We start from the raw sequence: 23,462 nt of genomic DNA, 5'->3' as shown, positions 1-23,462 counted from the left end.
CCCCATTCCAGTGTACGTAGGAACTCAACACATCACATACTGCGGAGCTCCTTGGCACCAAGAAGCTAGTCTTATTTATCTCACTATTCCTCAGTGCCCAGAACAATACCTGGCATAAAGAAAAAATTTTTGTTTGCAGTACTGGGCAGCCTTTGTATTTATTTTTTAAATTTTGAGACAGGGTCTCACTAAATTGCCCAGATTGGATTGAATTTGCTATCTTCCTCCAGGTACCTGAGATCACAGGTGAGCAGCACCACGCCTAAAGAAAATTTATCAGAAAAAAAAAAAAAAGAAAGAAAAGAAAAGAAAATTTATGAGAATATTCACTAAGCATGGCTGGCAGCCATGCATGGTGGCACATACCTGTAATCCCAGCACTTGGGAGGCTGAAACAGGAGGATCGCCAAGAGGTGACTCAGGAGGATCCTCTGCCAGCAAGATTGAGGCCAGCGTGGCCTACATAGTGAGTTCAAGCCCAGTCTGAACCACATAGCAAGACCCGGCCTTAAATGTAAATAAAGGGCCAGGGATTTAGCTCAGTGGTTCTGCCCCCTTTCCAGGATGCACAAGAACTTGAGTTCAATCCCCAGTACCTGTCTTAAGAGCTTTATATTTAACAATTCATTTAGTTCTCACAGAACATTTTTAGGTAGATACCATTGTTAGTCTTGTCATCAACAGCAGTGAGGGGATCCTAAGACCAGTGGTTTGCTCCAGAACTTGCACTCTTAACCACCACCAATACTGACTTTACTTTTTCTTTTTTTTCAGTAATGCGAACCTATGACATGCTACCTCAGCGGGCTGTTTGTATCATTGACAGCTCTAAAAGTATCCCCATCACTGACCTAGGGCCTTCACACTGAGCAACATCCTCAGCCCTTTTTATTTGAAGACAGGATCTCCCTAAGCTAAGATCCCCACGATGGGCTGGAAATTGCCATCCTCTTGCCTCTACCTCCACAGTCCTGGGATTACAGGCACACGCCGCCAAACTTGGTTCAACACTTGTAATAACGGCACCCAATAATGGTTAACGTCTACAATGTATCCAGCACTATGCCTTGTTTAATATGTATAACCACAGTCAGCCATTTTGCAAACGGAAAAACTACTGCAACTCAGAATCGTCTACCTTGGGCACACCCAACACGTGTGACTCCATCCTGCGTTTTTTTAAACAGAAAAACTATTTTTGAGGAGGTCTCACTGTGTAGTTCAGACTGGCCTTGAACCCTCAGCGATTCTTCGGTCTCAGGCTCCCAAATGTAGGGATTACAGGCGTGCCCCACCATACCCAACTACTCTTGCTTTTTTTTTTTGGAGACGGGTCTGGCTGTGTAGTTCAGGCCGGTCTCGAACTCCGTGGCATTTCTGACTCGGTCTTCCTAGTGCGGGGATCACAGGCGTGCACCATCACGCCCGGCTTTTTAATCTTGTAATTCTTTTCTTTTTTTTTTTTTTTTTAGCGGGGATCGAACTCGGGACCTTGAGCTTGCGAGGCAGGCTGCGGAACTAATGAGCTAAATTCCCGGCCTTCGGCTTTTTAATCTTGCTTTTAGAAGACCCTACAAAATGAGACCCGTTACCTGGACCAGGCTACCCAGAGGTTTCGAGGTCTCTCTCATTCTCTATCTCTTCTTTGTACTGGTCACTGAACTCAGGGCCTTCGCAGTTACTTCCCCAGCACCCTCGCGCGCCATTTTATTTTTTACGTGGAGACTGTCTAGCCAGGTCGCTAAATTACCCAAGCTGGCTTCGAACTTGATCCTCACGCTTCAGCCTCCCACAGTGCTGTGACCACAGGCGCGTGTCACCACAACTGGCTAAACACCGCGTCGGTTCGTCATTTTAACAACACAAGCTGGTACCTGAGGGATGGACAGATGAGGAAGCCGAGATTCGAGGCTCAGAGCCCCAGAGGGTAAGGCTGCGATGAGCCTGAGTCCGGAGACCGCAGGGATGCGAAGATTCAAGACGGATACAGCGGTTCAGCTTAACCCTAGAAGCAGTCCCCGCCCAGCGGTTTACACTTTCCCGCCCGCCAGAAGCCGTTGGGACGCCGTTGGGACGCCGTAGGGTCGCCGAGCGAGCTGTGACGTCACACCCGCGCGCCGGAAGTCGGCCCAGCTAGAAGCGCGTCCCTCAGGATCCCAGTTGCTGTAGAATCCCGGCTGGCCAGCCTGAGCGGCGGGAGAAGGCCCCGGAGCGGACTTGGCGGGGAATTCCACTCCCTGTGGACGCTCTCAGCGAAGATGGCGGGGCCAGAGTTATTGCTGGACTCCAACATCCGCCTCTGGGTGGTTCTTCCCATTGTTATCATCACTTTCTTCGTAGGCATGATCCGCCACTACGTGTCCATACTGTTGCAGAGCGACAAGAAGCTCACCCAGGAACAAGTGTCTGACAGGTCAGCACCCTTCCCTACCTGGCCGACCTCTCCCCCTTGGCCTTGGGCAGCAAAGTGCAGGGGTTTTGTCAGCCGGAGTCCCCTTGCACCCCTGCTGGCAGAGTGACCTTGTGCGCTGCCTCTGTTTCACTTTTGTTACCTGTAAAATGGAGATAGTAACAGTGCCCACCCCACAGAACAGGCTTGGGGTTAAAGTAAACAATGTCTGTGAAACCTTAGCACGGGGCCTGGGACCGTTGAAGTGCTTAAAGGCGGGGGGGGGGGCTTGCTAATACTAGGCTAGTCGCCAACCCTCGGTAAGGTTATCTGTGAACCATCCCGTCCCACCCTGTCGTTAGGCAGAATGCCAATTAAAGGCTTTTATCTTTGCCACATCCAGTCAAACTACTGAAATGGTACGCTGAGATGCTAAGAAATAAAGTGCTTTGCAAACTAAAACTGCCTTTAGAAATTCGAGAAGTTGTAGTTACTGTATTTCCCCTCCTAAGGTGGAAGGAACTTCTTCATGTGCTTCCTTTCAGTATTTATCTGCGGAGACAGGCATTTCAGATGAATTTAGGTAGTATCTTGATTCGTACTCCTTTATAGTAAAATAAGTAACAATTTTCAGTTAATTGTTCGTTTATAGTCAGAGACCATCTCAAGAAAGTATTACTATATCTTTTAACACCTACTGTTAACTTATGCATCTCTCAGTTTAACAAAGAGAGCAAGCATCAAGTTCAGAAGTTTCCACAAGTGACAGTATCTTGTGAAAATTTAATAAAAATTAAATAATTTTTAATATTTTTAATATTTTAATTTTACTGTATTTATTTTTTAAATTACTTTATTTTGTGGCAGATAACACTACATTTCCACTTGCTGGTGATTTAAAGATTCCTTTAAATTTAAAACTTACATAGGTAGAAGAAAAGTTGATAAAGAAAAATGTTAAGCATAAGTCAAGCATGGTGGTACATCCCTGTAATCAGCACTCTGAAGGGCTGAAGCAGAAGGATAACAATTTTGAGCCAGACCGAGCAATTTAGCAACTTAATGAGATCCTGCCTCAAAATTTTTTAAAAGGACTGGGGATGTAGCTTACCTGACTGATCTTGCTGTCATGATCTCTTTTTTTTTTTTTCCTGTAACTGGTATTGAACCCCCACCTTGGATTCAATTCCTAGTACCACCACCACCCTAAAAAAAAGTATATAATAATACAAGTACTAAGTAAATGAAAATAATTTTAGTTTGGGGAAAACTTTGTTATCATTTTCATTTGTCATTCCCAATTATGCTGAGAAGAGTATAATCATAGGCCAACATTTTACTAAACACTTATTCTATACGTCTACACCAGGCACTATGCTAAGCACTTGTATTTATTAATTCATGTAGAACTCAAAGCAACTGTATAAGGTATGTACTCTTGTCCTATTTTAAGAAACCGAAGCTTAAAGAGGTTTACACATGGTAACATTTAGGACATCAAGCCAAGATTTCCCAAGCATAGGGCTCATTCCACTATACCATAGTGGCCTCTCTGATTAGTGTGTGTGATAAAAGTTTCAGAACTGACCAGAACCAGCCCCCTGGAGCTAACCTTAACAAGTCAGTTTACCCCAAAAATGAATCCTATAGGCAGATGTGAAGTAGAGTGCTCAGACACTCGGTATTAATTGATGCCTATAAATTACTCTCATTTTATTCATACATTAGTGCTGAGATAGGTAATCTTACACCCATTTTTACTGTCAAAGAAAAGGAAGCTTGGAGACGTTGTCATCCCAAAGTAACCAAAGTAGTAAAATGTACATGTACTTTAACCCCGAGTGACTTTACTGATCTTGTTATCGTGATTCTTTTCTTTTCCTCCTTTTTTCCCTGTACCCAGGATTGAACCTAGGGCCTTACATGTGCTAGGCAAACACTAATGTTGAGCTATATCCCCAGCCCTTTTCATTTTGAGGCAGGATCTTGCTGAGTTCCCCAGACTGGCCTCAAAACTTGTGATCTTACTGCCTCTGCTTCCTGAGGAGTTGGGATTATAGGCATGTACCACTTCACCAGTTTTATGATTCTTATCATGATTCCTGCTATTATACATTCTCTGCCACAATTTTCTGTGCTGCTTCACTATGTGTTTTAGAGTAATGGTTCTGAGTAATATTGGACCCGCAGCTTTCTTTTCTAACCCTAAAATGTAGTTGGTGCAATCTACATATAAGACATTTTTTTTGTTGTTGAAACAAGGTCTCATTATGTAGATCAGGCTGGCATTGAACCATGTAGTCCAGGCTGGTCTTGAACTTGCAGTGATCCTCCTGCCTCAGCCTTTCAAGTTTTGGGATTATAGGCATGTGCCACTATACATGGCTAAGAACTTTTTCAAAGGAACAGTTGTGAAATAAAGTAATTTATAATAGGATGAATTATATGTATTTTGTAAGTGATTGTGTACAACTGTCCTACAAGACATGGTGTAGAAGTTCTGTGCATTTACCTGGCTGTAAAATCACCATAATTGGGATTGGTCAATTGTGGGCTAAAATAGATATCACAGAAGCCAGTACTGTACTGTCTCTGTGTTTTTCTTTGTTTTTTCTGTTTGTTTGCTTTGGGGTTTTTTGTTGTTTTGTTTTGTTTGTGAGACAGGGTCTCACTGTGTAGTTCACGCTGGCCTTAAACTCACTGTAGTCCAGGCTGGCCTTGCATTTCCAGCAATCCTTCTGCCTCAGCCTCCTGAGTGCTGGGATTATAAGCATGCACCACCACACCTGGCAGTGATTTTGTTAAGTGGTATACTACTCTTCATAAAATTCAACAAAACAAAGAACAAGTTTTTCCCTGTATTTACTTTGTACTTGAACGACCAAGAAATCTACTGAATATAAAAACTGTGCCCCTACCACTTCCAGAACAAATGGAATTAGGTTTGAGGCTCAGATAATTTAAAAGTTTGATGAGATATTCAAAAATTGAGAGCCAAGGATTTAGCTCAGTGGTTCCATGGCCTGCCTCACAAGGCCAAGGTCTGAAATTTGATCGACAGTACCAAAAAAACAACATTTGTGACATGGGACAATTCTTCATAATGCAGTGTATGAAACTGTCACCAGCATTGAGGGATACTTAACATCTTTTGACTGTACATGCTTTTTCCCCTCCATCCCATCATTTTGATAATCAGAAAATTCCCAGATTCCCACAAGGCCCCACATAGGACAGTGCCCTCCATGGAGAATCACTGCTATGCCAACACCCGTGGTCAGAACTGCTCCTTCTCTTACCTATGAAGAGGTGAGGTCACGCCTGCCTCATCAGTGAACTTGTATAGGATGCAATGCATGCTGAAGCAGCCTCAGTCCAAGGCAGAAAAGGTGCTTTTGAGTTGTAAAACATTTCTCTAAACACAGTATAGATGGGCATGAGACTGAATGAACACAAAATGGGACATTTGGTTCCTTAAATTATTAAGCTTTCACTGCCTTAAAACTTAATTAAAATTGTTCTAAAATGTATTAAACAGACAATTATACTGGAGTAAAATGTATTAGACTATTAAAAAGTCACAGATCAGAGATTTAGCTCAGTGGTTCCGTCACCTGCCTCTCAAGCACAAGGTCCCAAGTTTGATCCCCAGTACCAAAAAAAAAGGCACACTTTTTTGGGGGGGATCAGTAATGGGGGTTGAAACCAGGGCCTCTGCCATAAAAGGTACTAGTGGTTCCCCGGTTCTACAGATTCTTAAGCTCAGGGAACTCCAGTTTGAGAAGTCCTGACTTTAAAAACTAAAGTTTTAAAATATCTTTTGGTTGCAAATTACTAAAGCTTTATCTCTATAACCAGCACAAGGACTTTTTTTTAAGTTATCCATGCAAATGAAAACAAAATTTTGTAAAATTTGTAGACTTTGGAGAATATAAATATATCAGCTTAATAAATTGCTCATTGGGCCAGGAATTTAGCTGTTACACTATGCCTTCCTCACAAGCGCAAGGTCCTAAGTTCCATCTCCAGTACCAAAAACAAACAAATAAATTGCTCATTTAGAATGTACAGCATAATTTACACTTGCCTTGATGCCTCAGGTCACAATTCTCAACTCCATTTCTACAAAACTGCTCAATAGTATGAAATATAGGAGATGCAGCTTAGTATCTGTTGATCACGGTCCCTGAAAAAGTTCTGAATTATACATACAGTTAACAGGTTTTATGGATGACCTACCGTGTGCCCTTCATTTTGCCTGAGGCAAAGTGAGGTACACTGGCACATGCCTAGAATCCCAGCTTCTCGGGAGGCTAAGGCAGGAGGATTTCAAGGTCAAGTTCAGTTTGGGCAAATTAGCAAGACCCTGTCTCAAAAAACGAAAAGGGTTAAGGGTGGAGCTCAGTGGTAGAGTATTTGCCAGCATTTGTGAGACCCTGGGTTCAATCCCCAGCACCACAAAAAGAAGAAAAGAGATCTAAGAGCCTAGTCACAAAGTTTCACTCCAGGTGATGAAACACAGGAAGAGAAAATAATAGAACCCACTGACCTAGTGTTTAGGATATTTTAGATACAGTAGTAAAGACTTTAAATGAAATAATCCATGGACCGGGGATTTAGCTTAGTGGTTCCACCGCCTCTCAAGCACAAGGTCCTGAGTTCAACCCCTGGTACCACAGAGAGAGAGAGAGAGAGAGAGAGAGAGAGAGAGAGAGAGAGAGAGGAAAAAAAAGAGTAAGAAATAATAACATGTTTTTCACATGTATTATTGTAGGGTTTTTTAAACCCTTCACTAGGGGCCGGGAGATGTAGCTCAGTGGTGTCATGCCTGCAGGCCTGGCAAGCATGAGGTCCTGAGTTCAATCCCTGGTGCCAAAAAAAATAAATAACCAAAACAATAAATAAATAAATAAAACCGTTCACTTGTTTGCCTTTGCTCGTAAGATAATGATGAAAGCCAGAGATGATAACACATGTCTGTTATCCCAGGCTGAGACTGAAGGATCACAAGTTCAAGCTCAGCCTGGGCAATTTAGAGAGTTAGCAAGACCCTGCCTCGAAATAAGAACTGAAAAAAGGGCTGAGGATGTAGTTCAGTGCCAAATCCCAGAGTCCAGAAATAGATGTGATGACACATACCGGTGATCTGAACACTCAAGAGGCTGAGGCAAGAGGATTGCAGCAAGTTCCAGCCCAACCTGGGCTACATAGTGAGTTCAAGACCAGCCTTAACTACATAGGCTATCTCAAAACAACAACAACAAAAAAAAAAAAATCAGAGTACAGCTGGGGATTTAGCTCAGTGGTTCCACCACCTGCCTCCCAAGCACAGGGTCCCAAGTTTGATCCCCGGTACCCCCCCAAAAAAAATCAGTACAGTGGGATTCTTATGGACTTGCATAGTCTGGCTCTCGAACCTCTTCAGCCTCATTTTCTGTAGTTCTCTTTCTTCTCACCATATGACCTTTTCTTGGGTCCTAAGAAACATAGCATTTATTCCTACTGCAGAGCTTATGTTCATGACTTTACTCCCAGCACTTAATCCAAGGTAATTCTCAGTCATCCTTTAGATTCCAACTTAATGCTACCTCCTCAGCAGTTTTCTCTCTGTCCTCCACTTCCCAGAATTGATCTACTCCCTGTGTTAGACATATTAATAACATCCATCTCTCTTTCTAAGACATAACTACTGAATTTCACATTAACTCCTGTGCTTGTTTAATTTCTTTCTCTCCCACCAGGCTTTAGCTGTCATGATATATTTGCCTATTTATCATTGTTCACAGCCCCAAATGTAGTACCTGGCACTTAGAAGTTTGAGAACTACTTGTTCAGTGAAAGTATCAGCTTGTTATTGCACAGAATGTGCATGACAGCTTAAAGAATCTAAGGGACCTACCTAAGATCACATAGCTAATAAGTGGCAGAGACAGAATTTGAACCCATCTATCCAGCTTAAATTTTTACTCATCCTACACCCAGGGCTTCTTAAACTTTTAGTGGTAAAGGCTAGTTTGGGGAGTTGTTTTTTTGGGGGCGGGTTTGGTACCAGGGATCAAACTCGGGACCTTGGGCTTGCGAGGCAGGCAGCACAACCACTGAGCTAAATTCCCGGCCCAGGGTTGTTTTTTGATTTTCAGTCTATTGCAGGCTAATGCTTTTGTAAAAAATACTTTGATCACAAATTTGTAATGCTGTGACAAGGTCATATTATTCTGGAAGGCTCTAAACATTGTTCTCAGTGTCTGTATTGTATTCTCAATGTCTAAAGCCACTTCACGTGGCTTTAGATCAGCTTCCAGGGAACAGAACACATCACAGATCACCTCTATAAACCAAGAGGAAACTGGGGCGAAGTCCACAGGGCCCCCAGGCATTGGGAAGACTTCTGTGGAGAAGATGGAGTTTGAAGAAGGTGTTACAACGTGATGGGTAGAGTTGGCAGAGAGGGGACCTGGACCCCACCCAAGCTACAGAGAAGCTGGAGCAGTGTAGGGTGGCAGAGAGACCCCAAGAGTATTGATTGTGCGGTGCAATGGTCAGTACTGGAAGTAGAGAGAGAAAGCACACATACAGTTCTCTTGTGTTTGGTTTTCTTTACTTTTTTTTTTCACTTTGCAAGAATTTCCATTAATTTAAGGGCTTCTTCCTTTAAACAACTTTTGAATACAGAAAATTAGTATTTTGATCTCTGTTCTCTTTGGTATTTGTATCTCAGTGAAATCTACTTGTTATATAGCAATCTGTTATCTTTAATAATCAGCTTGTGCTTGCTTTGGCAGCACATATGCTAACACTGGAATGATACAGAGAGGATTACCATGGCCACTGTGCAAGGATGACACGCAAATTCGTAAAGTGTTTCTTATCAGTTTGCTCTAAGATCACCAAATAATTTCATTTATTTGGGCCAGGGATTTAGGTCAGTGGCACCATGCCTGCCTCAAAAGCACAAGATCCTGAGTTTAATCCCCAGTACAAAAAAATATATATGTTAATTTCATTTATTCATTAGAAGTGTATCAAGAACTGACTAACATTCTGAATCCTAGTAAGATTTCTATTTTTGTCTATCAGACAACACCCTTCTCAAGGCCTGTTCTCATTTCTCTGGGTTTATTAAAAAGTTTCTTCTTTTATCTTTTTATTCCCTTCCCCCTCCTGCCCCCAAGTCTTTTGAGCAATATCAAACTGCTACTTTTTTCACTCAGAAAGTTTCTTCTTACCACATTATGAAGTAGGAAAAGTTGTGCCTTCCTCAGAAATCTTTATTTAGAACCTGTTACTTCTGAAAGCTACTTTTTTTTAAAAGCTCACTGTTAGGTTAAATATGTTGGGGGTTTTTTGGTTTTTTGTTTTGGTACCAGGCATCGAACTCGGGACCTTGTGCTTGGGAGGCAGGTGGCAGCACCACTGAGTTACCCAGTTCAAATATGTTGTTTTTTAAGATACTTGAATGTTGGAAAGTTTCCACACATAGTTGTTGCCAAATAGGTCCTCTCTTGCATTTAAATAGGTCTTCTACTTTATTCTCTCATTTTCTTCTAGTGTTTCACTTTTTTAAAAATCTCATTGTTTTGGTTGTGTCTTTCAGTCAAGTCTTAATTCGAAGCAGAGTCCTCCGGGAAAATGGAAAATACATTCCCAAACAGGTACTCATTTACAGTATCTTTTATTAAAAAGCTCTGCCTTTCACTGTTGAGTGGTAGATAGCTGAATGTTTTATAAGAGTACTCTTTGGGGAGAGCTGGAGGTTGGCAACATGGTTATTAAGCTGTGGCCTCATGGTTGCTGTCACTGTGACCTTATCCTTCTTAGGAAATTGTTTTTAAATCTGACTCAGCTAAAGTGTCACATCAGCTGCCAAGTAGGCCGACAGTTCTGAGTGTAACCTCATATTCCAAGTGCTTTCTGACCCGACCTCTGGGAATTGTTTGATGATTTGCTATGTCACAGATCTTGGACTTAAAAGCTTTTTTTTCCTACTAGTCTTTCTTGACACGAAAATATTACTTCAACAACCCAGAGGATGGATTTTTCAAAAAAACTAAAAGGAAAGTAGTGCCACCTTCTCCTATGACTGGTATGTTGGTTCCCATCTTTCACCTTTGAAAAAGACTTTTAACTTGGGTTGTTGAGTGCAGTGAGGGGGAGAGGCAGAGAGAGTGTAGATTCTTAAATATTAAATTATAGAGGATAAAATGTAAAAGGTCTTAGAAAATATCTAATATAGGCATCTATGAAAGTACAGTTCTCTTTTTCAAATAACTTTTTGGGGAACTCCAGTGTAAAAAGTGGATTTTGAAAGGCATTAGCTAATGGAGAGGGGAAAGGCCAGGGCCCTTGTCCCTGCTGTCTCCTTGCTGTTCATGAGCCATGGCTCCAAGGAGCAGTGCTGGAAGTTTGCCTGCAGTACTGTTGCTGGGACCCTGTGGCTGACAGATGGCCCCCCAACTTCTGCCTGAGTGAGGAAGGTCATTGCAGACATGATTGCTTGGTCCCCTACAGTTTCTGCTCTGACAGATTTGTGACTTCCACTGATCCCTATCTTGTAAAAAATACAACATATTGTGTTTTTTTGTGGGTTTGTTGTTGTTGTTGTTGTTGTTGTTTTTGGTACCAGGGTTCAATCTCGGGTCCTTGCGCTTGGGCAGCAGGTGGCGAAACCACTAAGCTAAATCCCCAGCTCTTACAACATGTTTTTTTAAAACAAGATAATCTGTTGTTCTGTGTTGATTTTCTCTCACTTAATACTCATTTCTTTAGTTCTTTTAAACCCATACAGAATGTACTAGAGTTAAGAAAAGTTGGGGAGGAGAGCCAATAATCATATGAAAAGATATTTGACCTTATTAATAATCCATGGAATACAAATAAAAGCAAGATGTCTTTTTTAGCCCATTAAATTGACAAAGATTAGAAGATTGACCAGAGCCACTATTTTCAAGGTCAGGGGAGTAAGGTGAGAGAGCCACACAGTCAAGCCTCACTGAGGGACAGTCTGATAATATCTGGGTGTTGGGGGCCAGGGATTTAGCTCAGTGATGCCACGCTGGTCTCACAAGCACAAGGTCCTGAGTTCGATCCCCGGCACCAAGAAAAAAAAAGAAATATCTGGGTGTTTTCATTAGTGCTAGGCATGAGCCCAGGGCCTTGCACATACCATGTAAGCACTCCTCTTCTGAATGACACCACAGCTCCTCATAACTGTTAATTTTAAGTCTTTATACTCCTTAACCCAGAAGTTCTTCTAAGAATTTCTCTCACAACTGGATGCTGTGGTGCACACCTATAATCCCAGATACTCAAGAGGCTGAGGCAGGAAGACTACAAGTTTGAGGCTGCCTGGGTTACATAGTGAGGCCATCTCAAAAGGAAGGGCTAGGGATATTGGTCAATGCAAGACCCTGGATTTAATCTTCAGGTCTACAAAAAAAAAAATTTCTCTTACAACAGCACTTAGATAACCATGCAGATTTGTGTACAAGATAGTTGTTGGCTATATTGTTTATTACCAGAAGTGTGGTGGCACATACCTATAATCCTAGCACTCAGGAAGCTGAGGCAGGAGGATTACCATGAGTTTGACACCAGCCTCAGCTCCATAGTGAATTCAAGCCCAGCCTAAACTACATAGCAAGACATTGTCTCAAAAACGCCAAAAAAAAAAAAAGTTGGAAACACCTACCTAAAAGTAATTCTACATAGACTTTGAAACATTAAGAGATAGATATTATACCAACATGGAAATATACACAAAATTATTAATTTTAAAACATTAAGAAAGAGAGGCGTAGTGGCACATACTTGTAATCCTAGCACTTGAGAGGCTGAGGCAGGAAGATGGCTGCCAGTTTGAGCCCAGCCTGGATTACATAGTGAGACCCTGTTCAAAAATATCCAAAAGTAATAAATAAATAAAACATTCAAAAGTAGACTATAAGCCTAGCATGGTGGCACACATGTGTAATCCTAGCACTTGGGAGGCTGAGGTAGGAAGATCACTGCAAGTTAAAGGCAGCCTGGGCTACATAGTGAGTTCAAGGCCAGCTCGAACTACCCTTCCTGAACCCCCTCCCCCCAAAAAAAGAATATATTAAACATAGAATCCCTTTATATTGTATATATGTAAATTAAAAGATAGGAAAATATACAGCAAACAATTTGTGTGTATAGTGAATGAGCTGAGAGGAACTGTTTCTTTTCTTTATTTTTTTTTTGTTTGTTTGTTTTTTGGTTTTGGTACCAGGGGTTGAACTCGGGTCCTTGCACTTGGGCGGCAGGCGGCGAAACCACTGAGCTAAATTCCCGGCCCAGGAACTGTTTCTTAATTTCTGTGTCATTTGAATTGTTTTTTTATAAGGAAAGTGTGTTACATAAATTGTCCAATATATTAAGTTTACAGAAAATGAGAGAGAGGTAAACCTGTGGTCTCTGTGCTTTCATCTCAGATCCCACGATGCTCACAGACATGATGAAAGGGAATGTGACTAATGTTCTCCCTATGATTCTCATTGGTGGGTGGATCAACATGACATTCTCAGGCTTTGTCACAAGTAAGTTGCAGACCAGTGGGCTGGGGCCATTTTCATCTGTTCCCCTCCCTGTGTTCCCACTCAGACATCCCCATGCTGCAGAGACCTCGGTGTCACAGCCTTAGGTTTTCTTATGAAAACTGACAACATTCTCTAAATGGAATTTATTATGTTGTGATGTTATGGTTCCTATTTCAAACCGACTCTCAAGTTCAAAATGTGGGTACTTTTTAAAACTTTTACTAGTGCATGTTTGCAGTAGATGATGATTACATTCATTGTGGGAAATTGGTACATGTATATAACACATCTCCATTTTTTTCCCTTTCCCTCTATCCCCCCCCTTTTTTTTTCTATCCCCCTTTTTAAAAAATCTTTTTTCCACCGGAGATTTAGCTCAGTGGTTCTGCTGCTTGCCTTGCAAGCACAAGGACCAGAGTTCAATCCCCGGTACCAAAATAATAAATAAATACAAATCTTTTTTCCTGCCTCGCAAACGCAAGGTCCCAAGTTTGATCCCCTGTACCAAAAAGAAAAAAAAATTTTTTTGCCAACATCAGATTCATTAATTTATTTTATAAATTCTTATCAGTTATCATGAACACAGATTAATGGCCAGGCTAACAGGCCGATAATTTATAAAATACCTAAGGCAGTTATACTAAATCAAAGTCCACTTAGATACATTGGCCATGCCAGATTACAATAACTCTTCTCTTTTTTTTCTTACTGCCTGCGTTTTATTTTGCACTTTAATTATGTATTGGGTTTCTTATATAAGAGAATCCATGTGATATTTAAGCTTTTATCTGGTATTTTTTTACTAATAGAGACTCAAAAGACTTCCCAATTTGCCTGTACAACTGATAAGATATTTAGAATAGAAAAGAAGAATAGAGGGGAGCCTGCTTCTATTTTTATTTCATTTGTTGGATTTTGGGATGAATTCTTTGTGTATTTGTAAGTTGATTTGATTTTAACCAGTTTCATTTCTTAGTAATAGATTTCTCTGGATATACATAGTCTACATAGGATTTAATAACTAGATAAGTGCAAGTGTTTTCCAAATTTTAGGTTACAGCTCAATTTGAGCCCCTGCTTCCTCACCAATGTAGAAGCTGGTATTATTCAAGGAAACTAGAGCAGAGCAATACTTGACTTTTTTTTTCTTCAAAAATTGCATCAGATTTCCTTGTGGAAATCATTTTCCAAGGCTCATATGGCATGGAATTCCCACCTTCTCAGGAAAAGAATCTGTGTATTCACACTTGCACTGTGCTAAGAATAGGACAACTCAGAGTGCTTGTGATCCTTTGTTTTCTCCCCACAGCCAAGGTCCCGTTTCCACTGACTCTCCGTTTCAAGCCCATGCTGCAGCAGGGAATCGAACTCCTCACATTAGACGCATCCTGGTAAGAAGTTTCTAAAACCAATGTCTCCTAAAGATCAAGATTTCCAACCTGCGTATTTTACTGGCATAGTTCTTTAAAGGTTTATTTTCATCCAAACTCTACTTAAAATAACATCACTGGCTTTTGGCAGTTTTTCCGTGAGTCTTGCAAAAGGAGAGACTGTGCCAGCCTCTTTCCTTACACCATAGGGTACAAGGATGGATGTATTAACCCTCTCAAAAGTAGAAAGGTCTCCGGGTGTGGTGGCACGCCCCTGCAATCTCAGCACTCGAGGCAGAGGCAGGAGGATCACTGCAAGTTGAAGGCCACCCTGAGCTGCATAGGCTAATCTGAACTACAGGGTGAGACCCTATCTCAAAAAAAAAGCAGAAAAGTTAAGCCAAAAGCTCTGGCCGAGTTGCTGGCACAGTAACATACACCTGTATTCCTAACACTGTAGAAGGCTGAGGCAAGAGGAATGGCAAATTCAGTGCATGCTTCGGCACCACATATACTAAAATTGGAATGGCAAATTCAGGCCCAGCCTGAATGACTTAGCAAGGCCCTGTCAAAAGGGCTTGGGATATAGCTTAGTACAGAAACCCTAGGTTCAATCCTCAGTACTGAAAAGAGAAAGCAAAAGGTTTTTTTGCTCACAGTTTTGGAAGTTTTGGTCCATGGCTGTGAGCCACATTGCTGTGGACTGTGGTGAGGCACACCATGACGCAGCATGTGATGGAGCAATCATTCACTTCATGGTTGGGGCATGAAAGAGAAAGGAGACACAGCAGGGCCCCACAGTCCCTCACCAGGCTCTGCAACCCAAACCTCTTACTAGGCTCTACCTCCTGAAGGCTCTGCCACCTCCCTTTAGCACCATAGTCTGGGAACCAAGCTTTAACACATGGACCTTTAGGGTACATCCAGATCCAAATTATAGAAATGTCTATATTATTATTATCTATACATTACTTTCCACTGGTTCTAGTCACCATTCTAGGGCTTTCCACATATTACTTTGTCCTCATAGCAACGCTGTGACCTTGTGGAAGAATTGGCATTTGACCACATACAAGACTATATGCAGCCAGCACTCCAGACTTACTTCCACTCTCTTTCTCTTTTTAATAGCAGAATAATAAAGCTTAAAATTCAAAACAGTCTTGGGAAACACTGTTACAGCACCTACAACACAGTAATGCTGCCTCACATGGTCTCCACGCTGTCCATGACTTCTCAAAGATTGGCCTAGAAAAGCAGCCTCACAAGAGGAGTGTGGGCAGTAGGGTCACCAGTGGTGATTTTGACTCACCCGGTTTAAGCAGAGCCATCTCTCATTCTGTGGTAGGAACAGGGCAGATGCTGGGAGAACGTTGGCTGAGAAAATTGCATTTCATAGGAGGAGAATGATTGTGTTCTTTTTTTTTTTTTTTTTTTGGGTATGAGATCAAACTTGGAACCTTGCACTTGCAAGGCAGGCGCCGGCACCATTGAGCTAAATCCCCGGCCCGATTCTGTTCAAACTTAACTTCCCAAGTTCCATTTGGGCTAAGCTAAAGCTTTTATCTTTTCTCAGCATGAGAGCAGGTATGTGACTACCACACTTACATGCACAAAGAGCCCTGGAACCTGAGTGTGCACTTTCTGTTGCATACAGATCTGCAGTGTTGTACATACATAGATCACTGGCTTACCTGCAGCCTGATGGACCAGCCAGAATAAACTCCTACTATTGTGTGACCTGACTTTATGGAATCTTTCCATTTATGTATCAATTCATATTCCCTGTAGTTTTTATTATATACAAGCATAATTTAGGGGGCTGGGTAGGAAACTTCAGATAAAGGAAGGCTAGGTGATAAAGTTCAAAACTTGGAACACTTTCCCAGTAATTATCATCCTTAGCAATGCAAATAATTGCTTAAATCTACTTCTGATCCTTTCTTCTAAGCATGGAACACATGAGCACACCAGCACTTGTGATTTCCTCTAGAGAATGGGATGTCATAGCTGGGGTGTGGCTTAGTGACAGGGTGCTTCCCTGGCAGTACAAGATCCTGGCTTCTGTCCCAGCACTGCAGCCAAGCAGGAAGTTTCTTTCAATTTTTATTTAATATATTTCTTTTTTTATTTATTTTATATATATATATATATATATATATATATATATATATATATATATGGGGGGGGGTACCGGGAATCGAACTTGGGACCTTGTGCTTCCGAGGCAGGCGGCAGAACCACTGAGCTAAATCCCCAGCCCTATGTAATATATTTTTGTAGTGGTAAGACTTTTTTTTTTGTTTTGTTTTGTTTTGTTGCTCCCGGGAATCAAACTCGGGACCTTGCACTTGCGAGGCAGGTGGTAGAACCAATGAGCTAAATCCATGACCCTAGGCTCTTAACAGCTGCTATCTCTTTGGCTGGATATTGGCTGAACATACCCAATGCCAAACAACTTTGAGTGATTCAAAAGTGCAAATTACATTAATACACGAACTAACTACCAACACTTTGACTTTTGGTTTGCTAGGGTGAGTTCTGCATCCTGGTACTTTCTCAATGTATTTGGGCTCCGGAGCATTTACTCTCTGATTCTGGGCCAGGATAATGGTAAGAATATCTGCTATAATAACCAAATACTAAAATAGTTGAATCATCCATACTAGAGCAAGAAAAATCATGTAGTTCATGCTGTCTGTTAGAATAGTCAAACACACTATTTTCTTCCTTAAGTTTCTGAAGTTTATGGAAAGTGTCATAAAAATTCCAAGACTCAAACTTAGGATTTGAATTTTCTCCAGCAGTCACTGGGACAGTACAATATTTGACTGCCCAAAGTGGGCCACCTTCATCGAGAGCTCTGCACCAGCAGTGTCAGCCCAGCCCCTAAGCCTGAAGTCTGAAGAAGGCCCAGTCAAGTCAGTTAGTTTACTGAGAGAGTCTGGCCAGTACTACGCCTTAATGGCAGGGACCTCGGTCCCACTGACCACTTTGTTCCTGTGTTTGCTCTTCTATGGGACTGTTTAGAGCAGGTGAGATAGACTGTACATAGACTTCCTGCAGCACCTGCATATAGTAGTTCCTCAATACCTGGTGGCTGTTGTTACTGTTGTTGAAATTTGAAATAAAGTTCAGAGCTTCCTTTAGTTGCCTCTCATCCAGCTGTGATCACCCCCATTTTTCAAGATAGGTGAAGCGACTTACCCAGAGTCACATAACCAGGGGACGGACAGGCCCAGTCAGTGGGCCTCCAGGCAGCTGTGCGTGCTGTTGGGTGCAGGCACTGCCGTTTGCTGGCCTGGCACTCACAAAGCCATGTTTCATCTGCAGCTGCTGACCAGTCCCGAATGATGCAGGAGCAGATGACTGGAGCTGCTGTGGCCATGCCTGCGGACACCAACAAAGCTTTCAAGGTATGCCCCACCCACCCTACAGGGCCACAGTGAGGCCGAGAGTGTGACAGGCTGTTAGGGTGACCTCTTGCCCTATGCTTTCATTCACTGTAGGTTCATTTACCCACAGGCAACTGCAGTCCTAATGGTGTGTTTTAAGTTGTACACTGTTCTAAATGGTGTCATGAAATGTGTCATCCTACTCCATCCCATCCATGATGTGAATCATCCTTTTGTCCAGGGTACCCACTCTGTATGTCACCTGCCTCGTGGCAGGCGAAAGAAGAGAGACCATATTTGTTAACAATTATGACAATACTATTGTGTAATTGTTCTCATACATTACTAGTCTTTGTTGCTAATCTCTTACTGTGCATTAAACCTTGTCATAGGTATGTACATATAGGGAGAACAGTATATATAGGGTTCAGTACTATTCTGCAGTTGCAGCCATACACCTACTGGTGAAGGGTAAAGGGATACTGCAGTGCTTTAAAGATGATTTCTGTGCAGGGCATGATGGTGTATTGAGCCACTCAGGATACTAAGGCAGGAAGATCACAAGTTTGAGGCTACTCTGGGCAACTTAGTAAAACCCGTTCTCAAAATTTTAAAATGACAGGATGTAGCTCAGTGGCAGAGCACAGGCCTAACCTGTGGGAGTCCCTGGATCCAATTGCGAGTACCAGGGAACAGAAGAAAGAAAAAGAATTGTGAAGCCAGATGTGGTGTCCTAGCACCCTACATGCCTATAGGCCTAGTGACTAGGGAGGCTGAGGCAGGAAACTCACCTGAGCCCAGGAAAACAAGGCTAGCCTAGGCAACATAGCAAGACCCCATCTCAGAGAGAGATTGATCTATTCTGTAAATGTATAGTGGTTTTATCATTTGAATTTTTTGTTGTTTTGTTTTTTTGAGACAGGGTCTCGCTATGCAATTCAGGCTGGCCTTGAACTCACTGTGTATCCCAGTCTAGCCTCAACCTTGCAGCTATCCTGCCCCAACCTCCCAAGTGCTGGGATTACAGGCATGCACCACCATGCCTGGCTTTTTTATTTTATTTTTTTTTCATTTGGATTTAAATTTAGCAAAAATATAGTTTACAGCTGGAGATTTAGCTCAGTGGTTTCGCCGCCTGCTGCGCAAGCGCGAGGACCCAAGTTCAATCCCTGGTACCAATAAATAAATAAATAAATATATATATATAGTTTACATTCCTAAGACGGAGTCATCTATAAAATAATTCTTGGCATGTTTTACTGGTTTTTAAATGCTTACCCAAATTTAATCTACATCATAAATGAAGCTGTGAAACAGTCCAGAGGCCCCAGGTAAACATCTGAGACATTTTGAACCTTTTTAGACCCAGTAGACATTAGATGTAAATTGCTTTTTTTGGAGGGGGGGGGACCAGAGATCAAACTCAAGACCTTGCACTTGTGGGGCAGGCAACAGAACCACTGAGCTAAATCCCCAGCCCTAAATTGCATATTTTTTTTTGGAACCGGGGATCGAACTTGGGACCTTGCACTTGCGCAGCTGGCGGCGAAACCACTGAGCTAAATCCCTGGCCCTAAATTGCATTTTTTTAAAAGCGTTGCTGCAGTGATAATGAACCTTTTAGAGACCCAAGTGCCAAACTGCAACCCAAAACCCACTTATTTGTCACAAAGTCCCAACACTACAATTAAACCTGAATGCTGAAAATACAACGCTATATTAACACAATAACACGTGTGCCATAGGTTCACCCCCACTGGCATAGGGACTAGAGGTCTGACTCAGTGGTAGAACATGTGCTTCAGATTCAAGAGGCTCTGGGTTCAATCCCAGCACTGTCAATTAATACATAAATAAGTTAAAAGTCAATACTTAGAGTCTTCTCACAAAAGGATTCTAAACTTTGTAAAATCATTTTTCTGCAGCAGAATCTCATTGATTCTTTATGGTACAAACTAAAAAATCCTGATAAATGGGCCGGGGATTTAGCTCAGTGGTGCTGCTGCCTGCCTTGCAAGCACAAGGTCCTGAGTTCAATCTGTGGTACCAAAGAAAAATAAATGATGAAAAACCCACAGTTAATATCATGCTAAATGATAAAAGACCAAAAGTCTCCCACACACACACACACGATCAAAAACAAAAAAGCACAAGGTCCTGAGTTTGATCCCCGGTACCCAAAAAAAAAAAAAAAGGATGCCTGCTTTTTTGTTTGTTTGTTTGTTTGAGAGAGAGGATCTCTCTATGTAGTTCGGGCTGGTCCTGAACTCACAGTGTAGCCTGGTATGGCCTCAAAGTCATGGTGATCCTCCTGCCTCAGCCTTGAGAGTGCTGGGATTACATGTGTGTGTCACATTCGATCCCCGGTACCAAAAAAAAAAAAAAAAAAAGATACCATACACGTGTGTGTTACCATACCCAGCATAGTACATTTCTAATGACAGGGCCGGGGATTTGGCCCAGTGGTTCCATCGCCTGCCTCGCAAGCACAAGGACCCGAGTTCGATCCCCAGTACCAAAAAAAAAAAAAAATTTCTAATGACAAACTTTGTAAAGCATTTTTTAAAAACTAAGGCAAAAGTAGTTAGACTAATAGAGTATTTGAGAAATGTAATTTCTCAGAAAATTCTAGAAATGTTTAGCTCAACATATTAATTGCTTACATACAAATAATTATATGCAAAAGCAGTTTTATACTTTACATTATCATGTTTTTCCAGTGATGAACTCATCAGTACTAATTACTGGACTCCCACAAACTACCAAATGCCATTGTGTGTTGAACCATGCCTAAGGTTGGAGGAAGTGTTCTTAGGCCCTTGAGAGCTACCTATTCCCTCCCAGGTGACAAGGGCCCAGAATCTCACACTAGTCTTCTGCAGCCCAAAGCAGGGGCTTAGTAAGTGTGAGTTCATGGCCAGAGCAAGCCCTGGGGTCTGGGAGTCATGTGCACCAAATTTAAGTCTCAGCCAAGTTAGTTTCTGATGCCAGGGACCTTGAACACATGCTGTGGCATCTGTGCTGTAGTCTCCTTCTCGGTCAGCCTTGAAGTGAGGGGCAGCAGCACTGCCCAGAGCAGTTACCAAACTCATCCACATACATACTATGGGCATGTGGGGCAGCTGGTGTAACAGTAACACTCGATCCCCACCCACCTCATCTGCCTCTGCAGACAGAGTGGGAAGCACTGGAGCTGACAGACCACCAGTGGGCCCTGGATGATGTCGAAGAGGAGCTTATGACCAAGGATCTCCACTTCGAGGGCATGTTCAAGAAGGAACTGCAGACATCCATCTTCTGAAGCTGGAGCTGGGAGTAGCTGTGTCAGGAAACTGAAGTAGTGCTTAACCTTGTACTTTGATTGGAGTCAGAGCCTCTGAGATAAAGAGGACGCAGGGGCTGGTGGGCATGCGGCAAGGCTCGCTCTTGTCTGGGCTGGGCTCCCTTTCCGTTGGGAACTAGAGGACAAGGAGGAGTGTGCTGGGGGCTGACTATCTACAGAGTGTTCTTGATTTTCCTTTTGAGTCTAGTAATGAAAGTCAGAGAACAAGGAAACTCAAGCTGCTAATACCATATGAAAACTTAGTTAAAATTCACTCTCTGGAAGAAGCCCTGTCGTTTGTAGCTGGTTATGTTCAGTCAGCCTGACTTCTAACCACAGTAACTCCTTTTTTCTTGGGATCCAAACACCTCTGCATTTATCTTTAATTTTTTGTTAGTATTTTTAACTTTCTTTATAAAAGTAATGCATTTCACTTCTAAAAATTTAGAAATTACAAGTAAGCAAAATGAATCTCCCTGTATTGTTCATTTTGAGCCTACAGAATGACACAGAAAGCAATGTTTCAAAACCTCACCCACATAAACCTCAGCGTGAATACCCAGGGCCAAGACAGACTTGACAGACCCTTCACATCTCAGTACTGTCCAGAGAACATCAGTGACCCTGAGGCACTGCCAGATGCCCAAGTGCCTTCGGGATCATCAGAGACAGTTAAGTAACATGAGTGCTTATCCAGGCGTGGTTACTCGGGCCTGTAGTCCCAGCACTTGCAAGGCTGAGGCAGCAGGGTCACAATGAGTTTGAGGCCAGCCTATACTACAAAGCAAGACCCTGTCTCAAAAAACAAACAAAAAAAATGTTCTTGGGGCCAGGGATTTAGCTCAGTGATTCCACTGCCTGCCCTGCAAGTGCAAGGACCAGAGTTTGATCCCTGGTACCAAAAAAAAAATAATGTTCTTGATCTGGACTGTAAAATATCAAATCCATTCGCAAATCAGTGGTGCTGTACTGTAAATGCCTATGCAGGTTACTTTGGACAGGAGAGGATTTATCTACCACTGGCAGAAGGGAGTGAGGGCATTCCTGGCCAACACACAGACCCAGATGCCAAGCAAGGCCTCTGTCTAGACTCTTGGTCCCAGGGAAGCAGCAGGGTCTCATTTCTGTACCGAGAGGTGGATGTAATTTGCATGTTGAGCACTAATCAGGAACAAATGGCTCTTGACTGAATTAAACCGTCCTGTTTTCTCTCCTTGGCTGTGAGATACTGCCTCTGTGTGTCCCTGGCAGCCTCTGCCAACATCCTGACCAGTGCTGGAGAGTACAGCCTTGCCCTCAACTCATCCAGTGTGCATGAGGCCCTGGGTCCAGTCCCCAGCACCAAAGACAGCGCCAAAGAGAGACTGGTTTTGGAGATCAGAACCTCTGGGAATCTGAGAGCCAGAGGCAGATGAGCCCGAGTCATCTCCCTGAGGCAGGCTTAGCCCAGTGGTGGTCTGGGCAGTCGGAGAGGCTGAGGTGGAGTGGTGCTGCTGGGCGGGAAGGGTTGCCGCTGTGGACAGAGCATTGTGAGGAGGTGGTCCTGGCATCCACATGGGTGACTGGCACCTGCTCTCTGCATCCCTGACTCCCCATCTGCCAATGGTCATATGGTGCAGCCAGTGGGGGCAGGACCAGCAGTCAGAAAGGTGAGCAAGAGGTTTCCATGTGACCCTGCAGATCCACTGTCAAAGAGGGGAAGCGTCAGGGCAGTGGCTCATCTAGAACTGGAGGGCAGGTGCTTTCCGTGGCTAAATAGTGAAGCCCTCAAGTTGACCTCATTTAAGGAAAACATTTCTTTCTGTGAGTTTTAAATACAGAAACTGAAACGGACTCATTACCCTTAATTAAGTGCATAAATGCTGCCACACAGATGAATTCCAAGAGGTTGTATACTAGGGTATTCATTGCCATTTGCAAGTGATTACAGAAACACAGTGAAAAGTAGAAAGTTGGGGAGAAGGAGACGCAATGGAAATGCCTATGATAGGAAAGAATACCGAGAAATGAAAATACATGTCTTCGAGAAAACTGCGCTCATTTCCATAGCAGCATTGTTTGTAAAATCCCACATGGGGAGCAGCTATCCATCATCTGACAAGTGGATAAATAAAGTTTGGTGCTGAATATCCATACGATAAAATCATCTTGAGTAAAAGCCAGCCTTTCCTGTTACCCTGTACTGGGGATTGAACCCTGGACCTTTACACTGAGCTTCGTCCCCAGCCCTTTTCTTTCTTATTTTATCTATTTGTTTATAGATAGTATCTCACTAAGTTGCCTTGGCTGGGCTCAAACTGGTTACCCTCCTGCCTCAGCCTCCCGGAATGCTACATTACACATGTGTGCCGCCATGCCCAGAGTTCAATAGTACACTTTATACAAGTAATCTGTATGAATTAATCTCAAACCAGCCAAAAAGATTAGGCA

General features: G+C 42.6%; 2 protein-coding genes and 1 non-coding gene across 8 annotated transcripts in view; 2 read left to right on the top strand and 1 right to left on the bottom strand.

Moving 5' to 3' along the window:
- Fancd2 (FA complementation group D2) overlaps window positions 1-2,095 on the bottom strand; it is a 93,614-nt gene extending 91,519 nt beyond the window's left edge. For 3 of the 5 annotated variants that reach the window (XM_087216970.1, XM_087216972.1, XM_087216974.1), the window contains exon 1: window positions 1,875-1,963. The gene's annotated coding sequence lies outside the window, so the exon portion shown is untranslated. Of the gene's footprint in view, window positions 1-1,750; window positions 1,770-1,874 lie in introns of those variants that run through there. The other 2 variants (XM_004835324.3, XM_087216975.1) reach the window with 2 other exon arrangements.
- Window positions 2,096-2,113: 18 nt separating this feature from the next.
- Window positions 2,114-22,245, top strand: Emc3 (ER membrane protein complex subunit 3). 2 transcript variants are annotated; one of them, XM_004835322.4, is made up of 8 exons: window positions 2,114-2,413; window positions 9,984-10,041; window positions 10,379-10,472; window positions 12,841-12,945; window positions 14,255-14,336; window positions 16,849-16,928; window positions 17,649-17,731; window positions 20,883-22,245. In XM_004835322.4, the coding sequence occupies exons 1-8, from the start codon at window positions 2,259-2,261 to the stop codon at window positions 21,009-21,011; spliced, it is 786 nt and encodes a 261-aa protein (XP_004835379.1). In that variant the 5' UTR covers window positions 2,114-2,258; the 3' UTR covers window positions 21,012-22,245. The 2 variants fall into 2 exon arrangements, with proteins under 2 accessions (XP_004835379.1, XP_004835380.1); XM_004835323.4 differs by lacking the exon at window positions 12,841-12,945 and having other exon boundaries at window positions 2,119-2,413.
- On the top strand, window positions 9,156-9,262 carry LOC147830511 (U6 spliceosomal RNA). Its single transcript, XR_015439434.1, has one exon. It is a non-coding gene; the product is annotated as a U6 spliceosomal RNA (small nuclear RNA).
- Window positions 22,246-23,462: the final 1,217 nt, after the last annotated feature.

Source organism: Heterocephalus glaber, unplaced genomic scaffold (assembly GCF_053883595.1).
Source record: "Heterocephalus glaber isolate CG9 unplaced genomic scaffold, H.glaber_assembly_v1.0 deba00000122, whole genome shotgun sequence".
Lineage (NCBI taxonomy): Eukaryota > Metazoa > Chordata > Mammalia > Rodentia > Bathyergidae > Heterocephalus > Heterocephalus glaber.
This window is presented reverse-complemented; position numbering and strand designations above follow the sequence as displayed.

Coding starts and splice junctions, on each gene's coding strand:
- Emc3 (XM_004835322.4), top strand. CDS start 2,259: ATGGCGGGGCCAGAGTTATTGCTGGACTCCAACATCCGCCTCTGGGTG. Junction 2,414..9,983: donor CAGGAACAAGTGTCTGACAG/GTCAGCACCCTT, acceptor TGTGTCTTTCAG/TCAAGTCTTAATTCGAAGCA. Junction 10,042..10,378: donor GAAAATACATTCCCAAACAG/GTACTCATTTAC, acceptor TTTTCCTACTAG/TCTTTCTTGACACGAAAATA.